The sequence below is a fragment of the Spermophilus citellus genome (genome assembly GCF_964194105.1).
Source record: "Spermophilus citellus genome assembly, chromosome: 14".
NCBI classification, from domain to species: domain Eukaryota; kingdom Metazoa; phylum Chordata; class Mammalia; order Rodentia; family Sciuridae; genus Spermophilus; species Spermophilus citellus.
This window is the reverse complement of record NC_138194.1, coordinates 96,348,621-96,368,361: the sequence shown is the minus strand read 5'-3', so window position 1 is coordinate 96,368,361 and position 19,741 is coordinate 96,348,621. Positions and strand designations below refer to the sequence as shown.

The 19,741-nt window shown below is 42.2% G+C and overlaps 1 protein-coding gene across 5 annotated transcripts in view; it reads left to right on the top strand.

Annotated features, from left to right (window-relative positions):
• The window catches only part of TMEM71 (transmembrane protein 71), a 36,163-nt gene extending 16,997 nt beyond the window's left edge, over positions 1 to 19,166 (top strand). For 2 of the 5 annotated variants that reach the window (XM_081266637.1, XM_081266636.1), the window contains exons 6-10: positions 4,267 to 4,446; positions 8,644 to 8,719; positions 15,417 to 15,478; positions 15,569 to 15,629; positions 18,572 to 19,161. In XM_081266637.1, coding sequence (XP_081122763.1) covers positions 4,267 to 4,446; positions 8,644 to 8,719; positions 15,417 to 15,478; positions 15,569 to 15,629; positions 18,572 to 18,587 — 395 coding nt within the window. In that variant the 3' untranslated portion in view covers positions 18,588 to 19,161. Of the gene's footprint in view, positions 1 to 4,266; positions 4,447 to 8,643; positions 8,720 to 15,416; positions 15,479 to 15,568; positions 15,630 to 18,571 lie in introns of all 5 variants that reach the window. The other 3 variants (XM_081266639.1, XM_081266638.1, XM_081266635.1) reach the window with 3 other exon arrangements.
• The last annotated feature ends 575 nt before the right edge of the window (positions 19,167 to 19,741 follow it).

Below are 19,741 nucleotides of genomic sequence, written 5' to 3'. Positions count from 1 at the left end.
AGGGCAACCTCTGTCGATTAACATAACCAACCTTACTGAGGGCCAACTATGAGCTGGTACTGATTGCTGGTGTCTGGAGCCGCTCGGGTGAACTTTTACTCATGGAAATTTAGTCTAGTCAGGAACACGGATGTTAAACAAAGATCACACCATTCATACATTCTATGGTCCGAGTTTATAGGACAATTTATAAAATTGTGATAATGATTTATCCCACCAACGCAGAGAGCGAGGTGTTTGGACAAGAGTAAGTACACAACAGGAAAAGGAGACAGGTATCACGTGACAGTGCTTCCCAGAGGTGTCGAAAGCTCCAGTGATCAAGGTGCCTGTACATTTACATCTGGTCTCCCTTTGGCAGGCTTTCAAGCTCACTGTTACTGATACTATGGGCCAGATCATTCTTGGCCCAACAGCCATGCTGTCCACCAGAGCAGGTTAGCAGCATCCCTGGCCTCTGCTCACTAGATACCAATTGCAACCCCTGTGTCCCAAATGATCTCAATCAAACACGTTCTGGGATGCAAAAAAAATTGTCTGGGAGGAGAAATCCCCTCCTATTACAGGGTAGAGGACTCCTGTTATATGAGGACCCCAAGTATCTCTAGGAAGTCCCCACTTGCTCAGCTCTCAGAGACTGGGAATCTCTCAGATCTCACCATTGAGTGAGCATCTCAACGCATGGAGCTCCTCATGCTCCTCTGACTTTAATGACTTCAAACTCCCACAGAATAATCTTAGCTCCCAAGTGTGACCCGAGGCCCCCTCAAGATCTGATCTTTCTTAGCGGTCCAGCCAGCACCATCTCCCAGGATTCCCCAGGCATGTGCTCCTGCCTGGTGCCTGGTCTCGCTCTCTGGGAACGCACTGCATCTTCCCTTTCTTCCAGTTTCCACTCTCTTCTGGCCTTCCTGCTGTCAAGTGTCCACTTTAGGACCACCCAGGTCAGGTTCCCTGGCTTCCCCCAGACCGATTCAGACACTGCTTCCTAGACTTGCCTGGATAACCCATGCCAGCCTCAAATGGCTCCTTTTGAAGTTTCCATGTGGTAAGAATAACCTTCTTGATTTGATTTCGTGGCTGCTCTTCTGTTGTCCCTGTCTCCAAATGCATCTTGGGACCTGTGGCTGTTCCCACCATTCCTCAGCTGTGTCTTTCCTGGAGACCCTTTTGCTCTGCACAGTCAGCTCTGCTGTGGTCCAGGTGGTAGAGGACAGAGCCCTGTCCATGCCCTGAAGTGCCTTCTTCCACGGATGCTAAGTAAAAATCAATAAATAGATAAATAGTAAGTAAACTGTAAATGGATTGAAGGGGGATGAGGGGAGTGCTGGGGGAGAGGAGGGGAGTGGTGGGGACTGAACTGGAGTGGGTTGTGTACAATGCTCTTGTGGTTATGTCAGGGTGTATCCTGGTGTTGTATATAACTAAAATAAATAAAGAAATAAAAATAAAAAGACACCTTGCCATACAGTGAGGAGGGGGTAACAAAGCAACCATGTGGGATGAGATGTGTGCCTAGAAATGTCTGGGAACAGGCTGAGGAGCTCCTGAATGGTAGAGAAATTCCCTGAGAGTCACTCAATTTAAAAACAACAACAACAACAAACAACAACAAAAAACACCTTTCCATATGTCCACCAATAAGCTCTGCTCCCTCCCTTCCTTTCTTTTTCATAGAATGTTCTACTTTATAGATGAGGAAACTCAGAGTCAGAAAACCTACGTACCATGCTCTATGTTACTTGCATGAAGACTCGAGCTCCATCTTCTGAAGCCCAAGTCCTTGCCATTCCCACCAAATCTCACTTTGCTTCTTCTTAACAATGACATCAGTTTGCATGTGTCCCCTATCTAATGAACACTTCCCTCCTTACCACTTCCAACCAGTTACTCTCATGTGCACAAACACTACCTGGGATTTCTAGCCCCTTTGGGGCACTGACTCTCTTCTCCTGTATCCCTCTCATTCACCTGAGTGCCCTATAGCATATGGGGTGATAAAGATGTACACAGTTGATTTGAGTAATTCTATAGTCATCAAACCAAGACACATACGGGCCACAGAAATAATTCTCTTTTTTTAGTTAAGAAAAAAAAAATAAGCAGATAGTATAGTTTGAAAAAAATGTTTATGGGTTTACTTTAGCATTTCCCCAGGGTAAAATAAATGAGCACAATGTTCTCAGACCACACCCACTGTTCTAAACTGAAAATCAAGCATGATCTCCTGGGTTCCCCCATTGCTCTTGCCCTAGGGTTCTCCTTTTCTGCATTGTGGTACATGCTTGCCTTTCCCCTGGAGAGTACTTCCTGGAGAATCTTGTGGTTTGGGGTTGTGAGTTCATCTCCCTTGGGCTTTCTTTGAGAGAATCTGTGCATCTGGGGCTGAGAGCGTTCTAAAACGAGATTTTACATTGATTCCTGGTGTACATCACAGGACAAGTACTAGTCAAGACTGTTTTGAAATAGTAACTTCTCAGTATAAATTTGGACTTGAAAACCACTTCCTCATAAAATCTTTGGGAGATAGCTGCCTAGACCAAAGGAGATGAGCCATCAAGCTCTCTTCCTGAACTTTAAGTGACTTTTTTTCTTTAGCCTGCCCTTTCATTGGGGAAATAGACTCAAGTTCTTTCTTATAAGAATTCAGTTCTAATTTTATGTCTCTCTTTACACCAAGGCCTTTTCTCTGCTCCTATGGTGTCATTGAAACCATAGCCCTTTGGCTTCTAGAAACTCCCACCCTCCAGGGCCGTTTGGCCATGACCCTTCAGAGCTCTGGGAGTCCTTGCGTTGGCCTCTGGGAATGCATCATTCTTTTGAGCTCAGCCATACAGTTTAAAAATCATCAGTTGGATGTGTGCCATCTTCGACACCAGCTCAGCAAACACCTGTGTCCGAGGCAGGGCTGCTGCCTGCTCTTTGTGAGAGGTTTTTGCTCCAGGTCAATGAGCTCTCCATGGCTCAAATTTTTACTCAAGGTCACAGAAGTAAAGTTTATCCCTGGGTGGGCATCACACAGACCCCCAAAGACAGAACGGGGAATTGCTGGGTCCATTCATGCCAGATGAATCTCAGAGACTTGCAGTGGGTCGGGGGTGGTGCTGAACCTTCTATGAGGTGGAAGGACATGCCCACCACAGTCTTCCTGGCTGAAGCTCTGACTTGGGCCATTTGGGACCTTGTAACCCCAGACTCAAATTCAGAGCCAACAATTACATGTCATTTCTTAATGTCCTACTGTTGAAGACACCAATCTTCATTAGGAATCGGCTTAGCAGGTGTGATTTTGAGATGAATTTGATTGACTCTTTTTGAGGTAATGTTAGGCTAACTAAAGGGCTGGTAAAACGTATTTATTTATGTGTGGACTATTGTGGAAGAGAATAGGCCACATGTCCTTGAAAGTATGTTTGAATTACATAACCACTTAGACAGATGAAAAAACACATGCTACACAGCATTTTACCAGGGACATCAATGTATTTTATAGTGGGAGGTTGTCTTTAGTCCCACCTTCCTCCCACCAGCACACAAGCCACATGAGGACAGAGATGACATCTGTCTGATACTCCCTTGTTTCCCAGCAGCTCAGTCAGTTTCTGATCTATAGTAACATTGGATTAATGCCAAATGAGCCAGTGAGTGAGTTAGAGGAAGGAGTTAGGCGACTATGAATTTAATGCTACACATATGTGTGTCCTATGTGGTCATCAGGCTTCTTCAAGTCTAGCCATTCACTGCCCCTCATGATGGGTGGGATTTCCTGTCTCCTCTCCAGATGGGTCTTTGGATAGCCTTCCACGCTTTCTTCCAGGGCCGCCTCCATTTCATCATATATCAAAACCTCACCTTATTTAACCTACATAAAAATGCCACAGTTTTATGTGTCTAGTGTAGAGTGTGTACAGTGCTGCCCTTTCTTGGGATCATCCCACTGCTTGCAGCAGGAGTCGCTGATGCTCAGCTGAGAGGTTAGTGCCTTTGGTGATCAGTCCTCCGTCTGGCTCCAGCTTCGTCTTCGGCTGGCTCCCCTGGGTCACTTTGTTCTAACCCCATTGCAATCTGCTTCCTTTGCCAAACCTTTAGGCCTCTGTCCTTGCTTGTATGTGCACTGAGCTACTTCTTTGCAGCTTCAAGAGGAGGACCAGTTAGAAAGCCGTTCTACTCTGGCAGTGCATCCGGGTTCCTATTGCTATGAAGCATGCATAAAGCAGTCACTGAACACACACATGCACACACACTCTGAACCCATCTCCTTTTCAGAAGGGGATTTCAACTGTTCTTCTCTGATTGACAACCTGGAGAAGCCAAAGGCAGCATCTGTGACAGCCTCCACTTCCAACCAAATCACATCTCAGCCTCCCAGAGGAAGCTCCCAGGACACCCTTCAGTCCCTGTGGAATGCCCCTGAACCTTTGCAAGAGAACATTGTGGATCCTTCACGTGAGTGTTTTTATTTATTGATTGATTTATGTATTGTCATTCCCAAAGGATTCTTCCTTTCAGGGCCTGACATGGCAGAGGATGACTGACATGCTCTTAGGTACTGGCTTCTACCTGTTCAAAGAGAGTTGGACCCAGACCTTGGCCAGGGTCCTTGAGATGTGTTCATAAGGGAGGTCACTGCCTTTGGTATCATCTTAGAGTCATCAGAAGCACTGAATGTACATTGCTTTATTTTTTTCAAAAACTCTGAAGATGTATGATATAATGTTAGGCTCTAACAGCACAGGAGAAGGAACACAGGTCTTTGCTGTTTTACTCTTTATACATAGCAGTATATTTGATGCACACCAGAAGAAAAACAAGAAAATGAGCAAAAGAACATTCTTTTTTTGTACCGGGGATTGAACCCAGGGGTGCTTAGCCACTGAGCCACTACTTGAGCCCTTAATTTTTATTTTTTATTTTGAGACAGGGTCTCATTAAGTTGCTTAGGCCCTCACTAAGTCGCTGAGCCTGACTTTGAAATTGTGATCCACCTGTATCAGTCGCCCGAGTCTCTGGGATTAGAAGCATGTGCCATGGTGCCCAGCAGGAAAAGAATATCCTTTTACAGGATGCCTCTAGTAAGAAAAGGAAAAATATCCAAAGTTATTGGCATTTCCTGTCAAAGTGAGTGTGGAATAAGTCCAGCAAGCAATCAAGCCCCTCTTCTCTAGTTTGCTGGAATCAGGCTCTGCTATTGGGCTGGCCCTGTTGCCAGTTGACCGAGAGGCAAAGCCCTGTTCCCCATGTGTTAGCTGTAGTAACTCTGTGAACCACCAAGGAAGAAAACTGAGCACTTACCATACTCTAAAATGCAATGGTTTCATGCGCATGTACAGATCATCCCAGTTTTTATCTCATAAAGACTAAAATAGTTCATGTAAAGCAATTTGGGCCATGTCTACTAAATGCTCAATGAATGTGAAGTTACCATTATGCGAAGGTGAGATGAAATGGAAACATGTCTTCTTATTTGCCTTTACAAAATCATGAATAAGAACTTCATGGGTCATCCCTTCCCCTACAAAGGCCAAGGTTCCCTGCACCCAGGTGCAGCCATTAGATAAGTGTTGAAGGGTTTTGTGAGCTCCCTTTCCAGGTGTTGGGTTGACAGAGAAGGTGACTTTACTGTCCAGACAGTGGCCAAGTTATCAATGCCTCACAAGTCTCAGTAGCCACCTCCTCCAGCAAGCTCCCTTCTCTGGGCTCCTCGGGCTCCCAGGGATTCTCTGTCTCATGCCCACTGCCTGCACTACTGTCGCATCCTTACCTCTGCATGGGAAGCACCCCCATCTTTGGACTGGGAACTCTTTCAGGATGGGCACTAGGTCACAGTCCTCCACAAATTCCTTGTGCTCTGTGACTGTGGTGGACCATTTAAAAGTGTTCCCTCTCCATACTACAGAGAAGAGTACTGACTCAGCAAGGCCAAGTCAACCTTGGCACTGTTGGCCAAGTTTTGCAAGGAAATTGGCTGCTCTCTGCTGTCTTGTCTGAATTGTCAGTGCCACCTGCTGTACCTGGAGCACCCCTGCTCTTCCTCATGGTCCATTAAAGGGGATCCCCCCTGTGGGGACTTCTTTGCCCCTCTGGCCACTGGAGGTGGCCCTGTACTTCCCTAGCACCCAGTATGCACACCTCTAGTCAAACACGCATTTCCCTCCTCCTTGTTGAGCTCTGGAGCCTGGAGGGGACAAGGTCTCCACCTTTCTGCAGTCCTTCAAATGTAGGTTCTGAGTGTGTCTCCTCGGCCAGGTGATATTCCAGGTGCGGGGGGTACAGGTGTGTACAGCCGCATCTCTGTCAGTCAAAGCTTTTGATTCTGAAGTCTCGACTCAAAGTGGACTGCTCAGTCATGGAATCTATGGGTTTACGTTAATGAAAATTCCCAGGCATAGGGTTGAGGAGTCTGTCCATCTCTGTCTCTTGTTGTCTCTTCTTTTCTGTGGGTGTTGCTTTTTAAAGGCCATCTTGCCATCGTTTTCCTGGTTGATTTGTACCTTGACTTTTCTAATTTCCAGTTCAGTGGAGTTATGATGGGAGGCCAAGAATTAAGTTTTATGAGTATTTGAAAGGTTTCACTTACATGGAGAAACTGGTCATTTTGTAAATAAATTTGTGAAGCTCCAAAACCTTGGAAGGGTTTAAATGCTGGGAGGGAAATCAAAGAAGTCCACCAGCCCACCTAAACTGGGCACCAGGAGAGAGCGGGAGAGGGATTCCTCAAGTAAACCGTGGGTGCTGTCTCCTCAATTGGGAAGTGCAGCGTGGAGCCTTGTGGGAGAAACAGAGCGTAGAACAGAAACTTTAATTCAGTGTGAAGAGAATGGTAAGGGAGACGGGAAGGAAGGTGATGGAATCAGGGGAGGGAAGTCCAGGGCCCTGTGGAGGCTGGAGGCAGGCTTGCCCAAGGGGTTAGACCCGCTTCACCAAAATAGGTACGAAGCAAATGGCTGCTAAAGGAAGGGGCCTGAAAACTGGCCCAAAGTGACACAACCCCTCTCTTTGTGGAACTCATATTTACACCCATTCATCCTTCAGTGTCTAAGTCTAGAGAGATTTTCAGGTTGTCAAGTTGGATTTGTTTCTCTCAGGAAATGTTTTCCAAATTCCACATGAAGTCGGGGGAGACAAAGAATAGAAACCCACTTTAGAAAGATGGTGGAGTGTTCAATTGAACCCACTATAACTTATTTAATTCACAGTATACATCAATACCATATATTTTCAGCAAATAATTTGCTACTGCTACGTTTTCAATTGCCAGTTTTCAGTATTCCACCCACATGATGGGCTAAGGAATTTTTGTAGCTGATTCAATCCTCATTCATAGCATAAATAGCAAAAATAAATACATTCATAAAATCATTCCAAGTTTCAAACAACTGTTGTAAAACTGAGCTTTGGAAGCATTTGGCAAAAAAATAAGTTGAGGTCTGTTTATAGATTCCTTCAAGTTTTCTGTAGTAATCTTTAAGCCAGCTCCAGTTCTCTTTAGGTAATTAGGGTACCACTGAGGTTCATGATTGACTGAACTCTTGTGCTTAGAAATGCTGGAGGATCTGCAGCCATTTCCACTGTGGCTCAACAGCACTGAGATATTCTGTGGATTGTGGAGAGTTTTTCAAGGACAAACTCTTTCATAATGTATGTTCTCTGTTTTGGTCTTTAGAGACTGCCAGTATGCAAAGTTGCAATTGTCTTTCCCTGCCCCACTTCAGACAAAACATTATGTTCTGTCTAGATGTGGTTTCTACATCTTGGCTCTGGTGTCTCATCGCTGTGTGACCTTGGATCATTTGTCATTTCTCTCAGTTTGGTCTTCTTGTTTGCCGAGCTAAGATAATGTTACCCACCTCACCTAGTTGTTGTGCTGACTAAATGAACTGATGTGTGACAGCTATTTGTGAATTAAAAGGCCCTCTGCTGATTTTAGGCATTATGATTGTTTGTACCATCATTGTCATCATCATTCTGACGTTAGCATAGACTCCACAAAGCCTTTGCCTGACATTAAAGCAACAGGCAACCCTGAACTGTGTAACATAGTCTTTTATAGTGATAAACAAAACTGATAATTTGCCTAATTGTCTAATGAATGGCCCTGTATTTATTTAGGTGATTTTATATCATTACTTATGACAAATTGCTTGTGTTAGTCAGCTTCTCACCACTGGAACCAAAATACCCAACAAGAACAACTGAAAGGAGAATAAGTTTATTTTGGTTCATGGTTTCCAGTGTTCAGGCCAGGGTCCACAGATTCCGTTGTTCTGGGTCCCAAATGAGGCAGAACATCATGAGAGGAGGGTATGGTAGAGGAATGCTGTCCCATTTATGGTGGCCAGAAAGCACAGAGAGCAAGAGTGGGTGTGTGCACCAGGGACAGGCCCTCAGTGACCCACCTCCTCCATCCATGCCCCACCTCTGAACATTCCTGCTTTTACACAGAGCTTTAATGGGGACATCTCATATCCAAACCCTAGCATCGCTTAAGATGACATGCATTTGATGTGTATGTGTGTGTGTGTGTGTGTGTGTGTGTGTGTGTGTGTGTGTATGTAGAGAAGGTTTAGTATTATTTTTTTATTGTTCTAAAATTATTTAATCAGCCATGATTTCTGATCCACTAATTTGTGTTCTTCCTATTAGAAACCAGTGTGTTTCCGGGTGTCTCCTTTCAGGCAGTGCTGCTTACAGCATGCTTCATCATTTCTCTATGTGCAAGGTAATTCAGATTTTATTTTCATGCAGCAGTATTTCATAATTAATGGAGTGTAACTGATGATTTCCTTGCCTTATTCCTCAGAGCATTTTTAGGCAACTCTGTGGTTAAGATCTGCTCATGTATCTATCATGGTGTCTTTTTTATCTCTTCCCTCCCTCCTCTCATCCTCTAGCAAAGCACACAAAAGCCAGTGTGTCTCACTTAAAATTGGATTCTACCATGTCTATCCTTTGTGTAAAGTCTCAGCGACTCCTACTACAGATAGTCCAAGTGTCCCTTCCCAGAATTCAAGAGCACTTGAAGTCCCCAGTAGGGCACTCCTTTTTTTCCAATTGTAATTTTTTTGTCCTAAATTATGTTGATCTAAAAAAGAATAATCAGTAAGAGATTCTCCAAAGAATAACAATGCATCAGGACTGGCAGTGTTTCGATGGGAACACTTGTGCCATCATCAACTGAACATATTCAAATAGGTGGAGGCCGGGGAGGTTTTTAAAGGCAAAAATGAAGAGGATAACAGTCGATATTTTGAAACAATAATCTTTGACCACAATGGCTAGTAGTAATGGTGACATTAGTCTGAAGTTGAACAGAGTTCCTGGACAAATGTCCATAAGAAGTACGTTTTTTTGTATAAGATTGCAGTGCCTCTGGGCAAGCTTGCAGTTCTGGCAGAGTGTGGTGATAATTACTACCAGGCAATCATGCCTAGGGAACCTTGCTTCCTCACGTCCCAGCTTTATTTAACTTTTGTAAGAGTTGATCCAAGTGACTCCATCTTGATTCTGACAACATTCACAGTCCTTTTACAGATGAAGGGTCAGTTTCAGGGAAGTCCACTCAGAGCATGTGGGACTGCAGCTCCTTTCTGACTACAGCTGTCTCTGCTCTGTTGTCTTCCCCCTGTGTCCTTGCCCTGGCTTCTTTCTTTGCCCAGCCACTGCAGGACAGTGAACAAGCCCCTTTGGCCCCAAATCTACTCATGCCTCAGGGCCTTGGCACTCGATGTTTCTTCTGCTTGGCACAAGTCTTCTACAGACAGCCTCATAACATGTGACTTCACTTCTTTGTGGAATCTGTTCAAATGTCACATCATCCCGGAGGCCTTTCCTGACAACCCTGCATGGGCAGCACACCCGTCTGTCACACACACTCCTTGCTTCACTTTTCTTCAGAGCCTTGACCACCACCTCCCTGTCTTAGGTTCACTTCTCTAAATATTAATGACCTACCTGTCCCTTCATGAATATGAGTGACAGTGTCAGAGATGTGGTGTGCCTCCTCCACTTCTGAACCCCAATGCCAGAGGCTTGTCAATATTTGCTGGATCAATGAAGCACAGATGGCTGGTCCGGAGCTTTGCAGTCCTCACTCTCACTCAGCAGATGCTGCCTTCTCTCAAGGGCTGCCTCTCAAGGGTCAGACACCTCGACAAGCTGCTTTTTAAACACCAAGTTCCAGATCCTGTCCCTGGAGACACTGATTTAGGTCTAGTGAGAAGGGGTATTTTAAAACAAGCTTCCCAGTTAATTATGAGGTTTGAGAAGCAATTTTAGAGTACAATGGGACCAAGAGAAAAAGAAGGGGAGGTCCTAGGGTTAAAAATAAATCTGCAAAACTCTGCATTGTGCGTCCCACGTTGGAAGAGCATAACTGCTCTATCAGAATGGTGGCCCAGTGAGGTCTTGTAGGGCTCAGCAGCGGGATTATTACCGTGTTTCTTAGGCTGGTTTATGTGAACCCTCCCTGCTTTAGAGGTAGAGCTTTACCCTCCAACCCTGGAGGGGTGAACTGTGTTTAGAAACTAGCTTCCAAAAATGCAGTAAGGAAAGGGGAAGGGTAACTTCACTGTGGCAACACCTGGCCAGAGCCACCCCAGGTGCCTGGGACAATGTAGTGGGCAAGGCACTTCACTCTATGGTCCTCCAAAACCCAGTCATGCGAAACTTAGGTGGAGAACCCAAACTAGGGGGTCTTCTCCACATGATCTAAGCAGTTTCACTCAGATGGAGGTCACTGAAGCCAGGCTGCTACAGCCCAGAGCAACCAAGGAGACCTGATGACTGAACACAGTGGGGAAGGCTGGATGGGAGCCTGGACAGGAAGGGGAAGTAGGGAAATTGGGGCATTCAAATGAAGCGCGGAGTTAGTAGTCAGGTTACCAGCGTTGGTTCTTTAATTGTGATGAATGCAGGATAGTATATAAGATGCCCGATAAAGGGAGGTGGTTGAGAGACACCTGGGAGCCCTCTGTACTGTACTATGCAATTTCTCTATTTATCTAAATTATTATATAACACAAATAACTCAATAAATGGGCAAAGGAATGAAACAGACACTTCTCCAAAGAAGAAATATAAATGCCAAACATACATGAAAAAAATGTTCAACATCTCTAGCAATTAGGGAAATTTAAATCAAAACTACATTGAGATTTCATCTCACTGCAGTAAGAATGGCAATGATCAAGAATACAAATAATAATAAGTGTTGGTGAGGAATTTGGGAAAAGGCACAGTCATACATGGCTAATGGGACAGCAAATTGATGACTCTGGAAAGCAGAGTGGTGATTCCTCAAAACACTAGAAATGGAACCACCATATGACCCAGCGATCCTAGTCCTCAGTAAGTATCCAGTACAGCTAAAATCAGCATACTATAGGGATTCAGCCACATCAATGTGTATAGCAGCATAATTCATAGTAGCCAAGCTATGGAACCAACCTAGGCATTTTTCTGCAGAGGAATGGATAAAAAAATATGGTCTATATACACAATGCAGTATTACTCAGATGTGAAGAAGAATAAAATCATGGCATTTGCTGGTAAGTGGATGGAACTGGAGAACATCATGCTAAGTGAAATAAGCCAATCCTCAAGAGTCAAAGGTTGAATATTTTCTCTGATATGTGGAAGTTAATCCAAAATAAGGAGAGAGAGAGAAGAAAGCAGAAGAAGGGAGCCTGCAATTCCATCAAAATAGAAGAAAGATTAGTGGAATACATGAAGGGGATTGAGGGGGAAGGAGAAGGGACAGGATAAGAGGATATCGGTGGAATAGTTCTGACCTAACTCTCTTATGTACATCTATGAATATACCACAGTGAATCTCACCATCATGGACATCCACAAGACACTGATTTTAAAAAATAGGTTATTTAATAATCATTTAACAAAAGAACTAATGATAGGAGCAAAAGCATGAATGTGTCTCTTGGATATGTTGACATATTACTCAGCCATGAAGAGGAATGAAATTTTGGCATTTTCTGGTAAATGGATGGATCTGGAGAACATCATGCTAAATGAAGTAAGCCAGACCTAGAAATTTAAAGGTTGAATATTTTTCCCACATATGCAGAAGTTAGATCAAAATAAGGGGGGAAAGGAGAGAATTCCATGAAAATAGAAGGGAGAACAGTCGAGCAGGGGAAGGGGATTGATAGGATTGATGGTGAGGAAGGAGAGATGGGAAAAGAGAGGAACTGTGGAATGAAATTAACCAAATTATGCTATACATATATGAGTATTCCATGGTGAATCCCACATTTACATATAGCTATAAAGCACCATCTAAAAAACAATAAATACTGGAATACTAGAAGACCAGTAGAGTGGAGAACAGGGAGCAGGAGCTGGGGAGGGAAAGAGGAAGACCAGGGATTGAAATGGAGCAAATTATATTCCATGCATGCATGATTATGTCAAATGAGCCCCACTATTATATGTAACTACCCTGCACTAATAAAAGCTCTTAAAAAGAAAAATGAGAAAATATATATCTCCAACAACATATTTGAAATGGTTATATTGAAATAAAAGAAGTTATGAAAAAGATGATAGGCACAAAGTCTGTAGGATGACATTTATGTAGAAGTCAATAGAAGACAAAGCTTATGAATTATTACAGATGTAAAAATAGTGGTTAAACTGGAAGAAACAACAAAGGAACCTTCTAGGTTGCTGAATATATCCTATATCTTAATCTAGATAGCATTTACAGGGGCTTATGTTAAAATGTCAAAATCGAAATGTGCAATTTTTATTCTTTACAGTGCATACGTTAGAGTTCAATTTATAGAAAAAGTTTTAGAAAATCATAAAAGAGATATTGGAAAAGACAGTCATCAGATTTTAATCATGATGGGTACTGGGTAGTGGCTTTTTAAAAATGACATTTTCTTCTCTTTCAAACTTATTTTTTTAATCTCAAATAATTTACATTTTGAAAATCAAAATTACCAAGGAATTATTCTTTTCTTAAAAAAAATAACTACCCTGAGATACAATCACCCATCAGATTGGAAAAATCCAAATATTTGATAACACACATTTTTGGCAAGGCTAAGAGGTAGCAGAAGCGCTTCTACATTCCTGGTGAAATTTTTAATCATTAATACTTAAAATCCCTTAAGTAGGGCAGTTTGACAATTTCTTTGAAACTTAAGGATGTCCCATTTGACTTGGCTATATTCTTCCTGGGAATTTATCTTGAACATACAATAGTACCTGTGAAATGTATATAGAATGCTATTTGCTGTATCTTTAAAAATTTCTTATTTTATTTTCGTATTTATTTTTTTAAGTGTATTTTTTTTAGTACACTCACAAATTTATAGTTATGCCACCATCACCACTACCTAATTCCATTTAATCACTGAAAAAAGAGCCCATAGCTGGGCATGGTGATGCATCCTAGCAACTCTGGAGCCTGAGACAGAGAGCAATCCAGGTTCAAGGCCAGCCTCAACAACTAAAATAATTCTCTGTGCTTCCTTAGATGAATGTTCCTCCTCCCTAAACTCCCAGAAACCACTTACCTGTTTGCTGTTCCTATAACCTTATCTTCTCCCAGAATTCTTTAGAATGTAGTTATTCAGTATGTAGGCTTTTTGACTTACTTTCTTTGACATAGCAAAATGCATTTAAGATGAATTCATATTGTTGAACAAATTAATAGCTCATTCCTTTTTATTTTTATGATAAATCTAGAAGTAACTATTGCAAAAAATAAAGCAAGGAGAAGAGGATAATGGGTAGAAATAAAAACTTGGATTTCACATTGAATTTTATTCCACGTGGAACCATAGGTCTCCCCACCACTCCTGTCTTTCTTCACTTCCTTACTTTTCCAGAAAAAAAAAACTTTCTCTCATAGGGTATGTTGTTAATATATGATTAATGCAGAAATCTTTTCACCCTCTCTGAGACACATCCTTCTTGTAAGAAGAGGTACCAACCTACAGTAAGAAGAAATCTGCCATTCTAACAGCCCAGTTCATAGATGTACCATGGATTGTTTATATATTCACCTGTCGAAAGCATCTTTGTTGCTTCCTGTTTTTGACAAATTTGGATAAAGTTTTGACAAGAAAACCTTTTCTTTTTTTTAATAGATACAGGTTTTCAACCCCGTTGGGTATGCAGTAGGGAGAGTGATTGCTGGGTGATAAGATGAGCTGCTTTGCAAGAAATTACCAAACATCTTCCAAAGTGTTTGTACCACTTCACTCAGATCAGCAATGAATGAGAGTTCTTGTTGCTCTGCATCTGTCTACATTTGTTATTGTCATTTTGGGGAGCTTTAGCCATCGTCATAGGTATGGAGAGGAGTCTTGCTGTTTTAATTTGCATCACTCCAATGACAAATGACACTGGGCATAGCTTCTTATACGTATTTTCCATATGAATACCTTCATTGTTGAGGTGTCTGAGTGTCTGTTCAGATCTTTCACCCATTTTTAAGTGGATTGCTTTATTATTATAGAGTTTTTAGTGCTCTTTATATATTATAATTAGAATTTCTTTGTCAGATATGTTATTTGCAAATATTTTCCACAAAACTATACCTTGTCTTTTTACTATCTTAGCAGAGTCTTTCACAGAGAGAACTTTTAAAAATATTTTTTCATAAAATCCAATTAATTGATTTTTTTGAGAGATTGGGGACTTAGTGTTATATTTAAAATCTTATTGCCAAACACAAGGTCACATAGTTTTTCACCTTGTATTACTCTAGAAGTTATATATTTTTACAGTTTATATTTTAGTCTATCATTCATTTTAAGTTGGATTTTGTGTGAGATATGGTAAATATGTGGAGGTTCATTCTTTTGCATGTGAATAACCGATTGTTCCAATATAATTTGTTGAAGAAACTACTCTTTCTCCATTGAATTTCCTTTGCATTTCTGCTAAAATCAGCAGTAAAACACCCTTGGGTTGGATCCCCAGTACCACACACACACACATATACAAGTTAATTTACTAGCCAAGCATGGTGGCACATGCCTGTAATCCTAGAAGCTTGGGAGGCTGAGGCAAGAGGACCGTGAGTTCAAAGCCAGCTTCAGCAACTAGTGAGACCCTAAGCAACTCAGCAAGACCCTGTCTCTAGATAAAACATATAAAAGGGCTGGGGATATTGCTCAGTGGTTAACACCACTAGGTTCGATCCTCAGTACAAAAACAAAAAGAAGAAGAAGTAAATTGTACTGAATCCACATGGGCCTATGTCTGGGCTCTCAATTCTCTTTCATCGATCTATTTGTCTATTCTTTTTCCAATACTGTATCTGTATTACTGTAGTTTTATAGTAAATCTGGAAATTATAAGTCTATTTAAGTCTAAAAGGCCATCACGCATATTGGATATGCATAATTACATGCTAAGTGGCAGCGATCCTGTTGTTTCAGATGGTGGATTGGAGGAGTATTATCCAATGTCTTCACGTGCACGCTGGTGATAACAATTGCTTGTAAGTAACAGTTTTTCAAACTGCTGCTCTGATTTCATTTGAATTTTGGTCATTTAAATTTTTTAACAATGTTTCTCCCTTCCACCCCAGATGTTGTCCAGTCATTGTTCCTCAGCCTCGCCAGCTATTTCAAAGCCACCGCCCATGCCTGGTGAGTGTTGCCTGCGCTGTTCTCTTCCTCTGAACAGAGATGCCAGGCTGGCACCTGATATCTGAGAACGGGTTCTGCTGAGTAATAGTTGGCAATGACTACATATAAAAAAGATCCTGATTGTTCTTCCTGAATAATACTTTCAGTCAATCTGATAGTATCATCCCGCCTCCCAAATTCTTCCATCAAAATTGAATTAATTTTTAAGACAGAAGGACTTAGGAAATAATATGAAAATAAGTGGCCTTTCCAATTATTTTGAAAGGGGCTTTTAAAGACTCATAGCCCTGCACTTTATAAATACTCACTTTAAGAGACCTTTATCTTATGTTATTCCAAACGGCTGGCAAACTGCCCACTAGATGTTATGTTATGAACTGCAATTCCTCTGCCATCTCTTACCCACTAATGATGCCCCTGTGTGCTGGCAGCATATTTCAAAGGATGCGATGCTCTCAGGACTCCAGACAATCTACACCGTGCCATCCCACTGCAAGATGGCCCATGTTAATTACCTTCTCCCACGGCTTGGAGGTAGAGGTCTGTAATTCAAATTAGTTGATTGGACTTTGCTCTGGACACTGCGTTTCCCTGTTTTTGAAATCTTTGTATTAAATATGAAATCACAATGGGATTGAATGAAGATTTATTTTGTTTACCACTCCAAGCAATATAGATTTACTGACACTTTGAGTGACACTTCCAATAATTTCTAGGCCATTCGGGCTTCTTGGGGGCAGTCACTGATAGAACTAAGTTTTGTTTAACCTGATAATTAGAAAACCAGGTCCGGGAATCAACAACAACAAAAATCCTTATTCTAAAACCATGGCAGATTAATGACCTTTGTTTAAAACTCTTCTAAGACACCCACATTCCTTCCTCAGACTGCAGGTTTCTTTCTAGATCTTTGCACAAGCTCTAGGTATGCCTGACCCTGACATTCGCTGCAGGTCTCTGTATACTGAGGTGACCATGAATCAGGACTAGACTACCAGAAATGTCTAGTCAAAAGATTGTCATTCAAGATTCATATTAAAACCCAACTTCCAGAAGAGAAAACATTATCCTAGTTTGTCAAACAGTGAGACCTGTATAAATTCCTTCTCTCTAGCTCTTAAGATTGGCTTGTACAAGTCATTAGAAAGACAGTTATTCTGTAGGGAAGCTCTGGGTGAGGGCAGAGTCTCTCAAAGTATACATGGGACTGTTTGTTCTAGAACCAGCAGGAGAGTTGATCTAAATCACAGGGTCTGAATCCTGATTCCAGACTTTCTGAATCAAAGTTTGGGGGTGAAGGAATGGTCTTCATTTTTAACAGACTCTCCAGGAAAGTCTTTGATCATTAATTATGAGAATTTGGGGAAGACAGTTCCTAAAATACTTTACCCCCTTGATTTCTGAAGTAGCAGTTCTTAACCTGCCAGATCTTCACTGAGAATTAGGCTCTGTTCTATTCTACCTGGGATGCCCAGTTCAGCTTAGCAGGCATTCATGGAGTCTCTACTATGGATAACAAGGTTGCAAAACCAAGATATTGGCCAGGCTTAAGAGTTCAGAGTCTGATGAGAGTAACACACATGTAAAGGGCAAGATAGAGTTGAATTCTAATGGTAAATGCAAGTGTGGAGCTAGCACAGAGGCCAAGGGAACAGCAGGAGGGAGAATTCTCTACACTAACAGGGGCAGGGACTGCAGGCTGAGAAGGCATGGTTCTCTACAGGTTACTCAGTACCTTCTGCTGCTTTGAGCTCCTTGCTGTTCTCTACTGAAACAGCAACTCAGGACCACATTTGTTTCCTACATAAGCATTCTCATCTACAGCCTCACTTCTAGAATAGGATTTCTTCTTTGATTATTTATGTACATAATTTGACTTCTTTCATCCCCTCTCCATATTTTCTGGTTTCCCACCCACCTGGCCGCGTATACACACTCTTGCATTTGATATCTGTGGAAAAGGACTGTTGACTCCCATTTTTGTATTCACCCCCGTGCCTGGAAACTCATAGGCACTCCATAAATATTCATCAAATTGAAGGTATGCACAGTATCATTTCTTGAAGTACTTCCTTTATAGCAAGAGCTCTGTGCCTGCGTATTAAAGATTTTGCCAGCCTCTTTCTCTTACATAAACACATCCAGAGCTAACTAGGCAAATACATGATTATTCATATCGAGAGTCAAGGAGGACTCAAGCCTCCTCTGACACCACGGAGGAGACTCTAAGGAAGTGGCCGGTGAGCACCGAGTGTGGTTCAGTGAACACGAGCCCAGCAGCCCTCCACGCCCTTCCTGCTCTCTGGGAGCTCAGATGAGAACAGCTGCCTCTTCTTCAATGTTTTGTCCTCCTGGAGTCATATCCCTTTCCTTCCATAGGGAAATTCTATTCCAACTGCCTTCTTCTTTCAGTTCAAAGCCTGCCTTCGTGGGGCTATTTATCTTGTTCACCAATGTCAGGAGCATCCCTTGAAAATAAAGAATAGGTATCCCCTGTTGCTAACAATGTGTTAGCGTCGGGGTGCACGCGTTACATGTTTACCGCCTCCTAGTAACAAAATGAGCCCCATTTGTTCCATCCACTGTTAGAGTAAGTTATATCCAAATACTTGGTGGGTGAATGAATCAACTTTAGGGATTGAAAATGCAGGGGAAACCCACAGGTATCCTCTAAGCTGTTCTATTGGGAGTGGACGAGAAAACAGGAAAGGGTTTATTAACTAAGTAACAAGCTAGGTTTAGGGGTGACAACCTCCCTGGTCTTTCAGAGGACAGAAAATTGAGAACTTGGGAGAAAACAAAAACAGAAAGTTACTTTGAGGCTCCATCCAGTCTTCCTAGTTGTGACTATTCCAACTAGTTTTGCATGTGTGTGATTAGACATCGCATTTCCTATGCATGTAGATGAATTATGCATTTCTTTTCTCCTTTCTCCAATCTAGGTTTGCCAGAATTTGACAACCATTTAGGAATGCCTCTGATGAATCTCTTCCATCTGAATATCCGGAAATTGTCCAACTTGCAGTCTGCTTGGAATTGACTGTTACATTTGCAAGGGAGTAAGCAGCTGGATGATGGAGGGGGGGAGAAACAAATTTGGCTATGGGTCTTCTGTTTAAACCCTCAGTTTCCCCTCACAATGGTAACATGCTTATGAGAAACATATGAATTTGCTTTTCCTTTGTGAACACTGGAGGTTGAAAAGGAAAGGACAAGGGTGGGTGAGAGGGAACAGAGCGCTGGAGTGAATGGCCCTGTCACTCCCTCAGGCCCTGGTTCTCAAGCATTAATTTTCACTGGAGAATCCTGTGTGGGGCTTGTAGAAGGGTGGATTCCTGGGTATGCCAGCTGGTGGGAACCTGTGCCTTACTGACCTGCTTTAATTGGCCAATGAAAATAAGTTAATGTAATCAATTCCAGCTGGGAAGTAAAGAAATGTAGTTTGCACATTCAGTGTCATGTTGTGCCAGTTGGTCCTTCTTTCCACACAGAACCTTTCTATCCTCTAAGTGGATTAGGGACATTCCTGTTGCCCACCAAGGTGAACTGGACCTGCAACAAGGGAATGTCACCGTATCTTGGTTCTACTGGGTTTAAGGGCTGAATGTCCCATGTGACGCTGCAGATGTCCTCACCACCCAGCAAAAGTTGGAGTGCATGCCTTGGGAATCTAAGACCGTTGCTGAAGCCTTTGTCAAAATCCACTGTGTGTTTGATTCTACAGTCTCATTTATTCATCCACTTAGTAAATACATATTTAGTCCAACCATGTGCTGAAAGCCAGGCTTGCTGGTGTTGACAACAAAGAAGACAGATGAGGCCCTGCATCTGTGAGATGATGTGTGTAGGTAGGCTCCGGTCACTCTAAAACAGGTAGGACAGCCATTTTGAAAAGCTTTTATTGTAAAAATACAGAAAACAAAGTTAAACAAAGTGTGAATTAATAAATTATTATAGGGAAAAGACCCTTTTAAGAATCAAACATGAAAAGAGACAAAACCTAGAGAGCCATATGGCAGGCTTCAGGTCTCCTTGGAAAGCCCCACCCTGGGAACTCCCACTGTCCTTATTTCCATGGTAACTACTTCTGTACCTTACCTGTACTTCCCTCT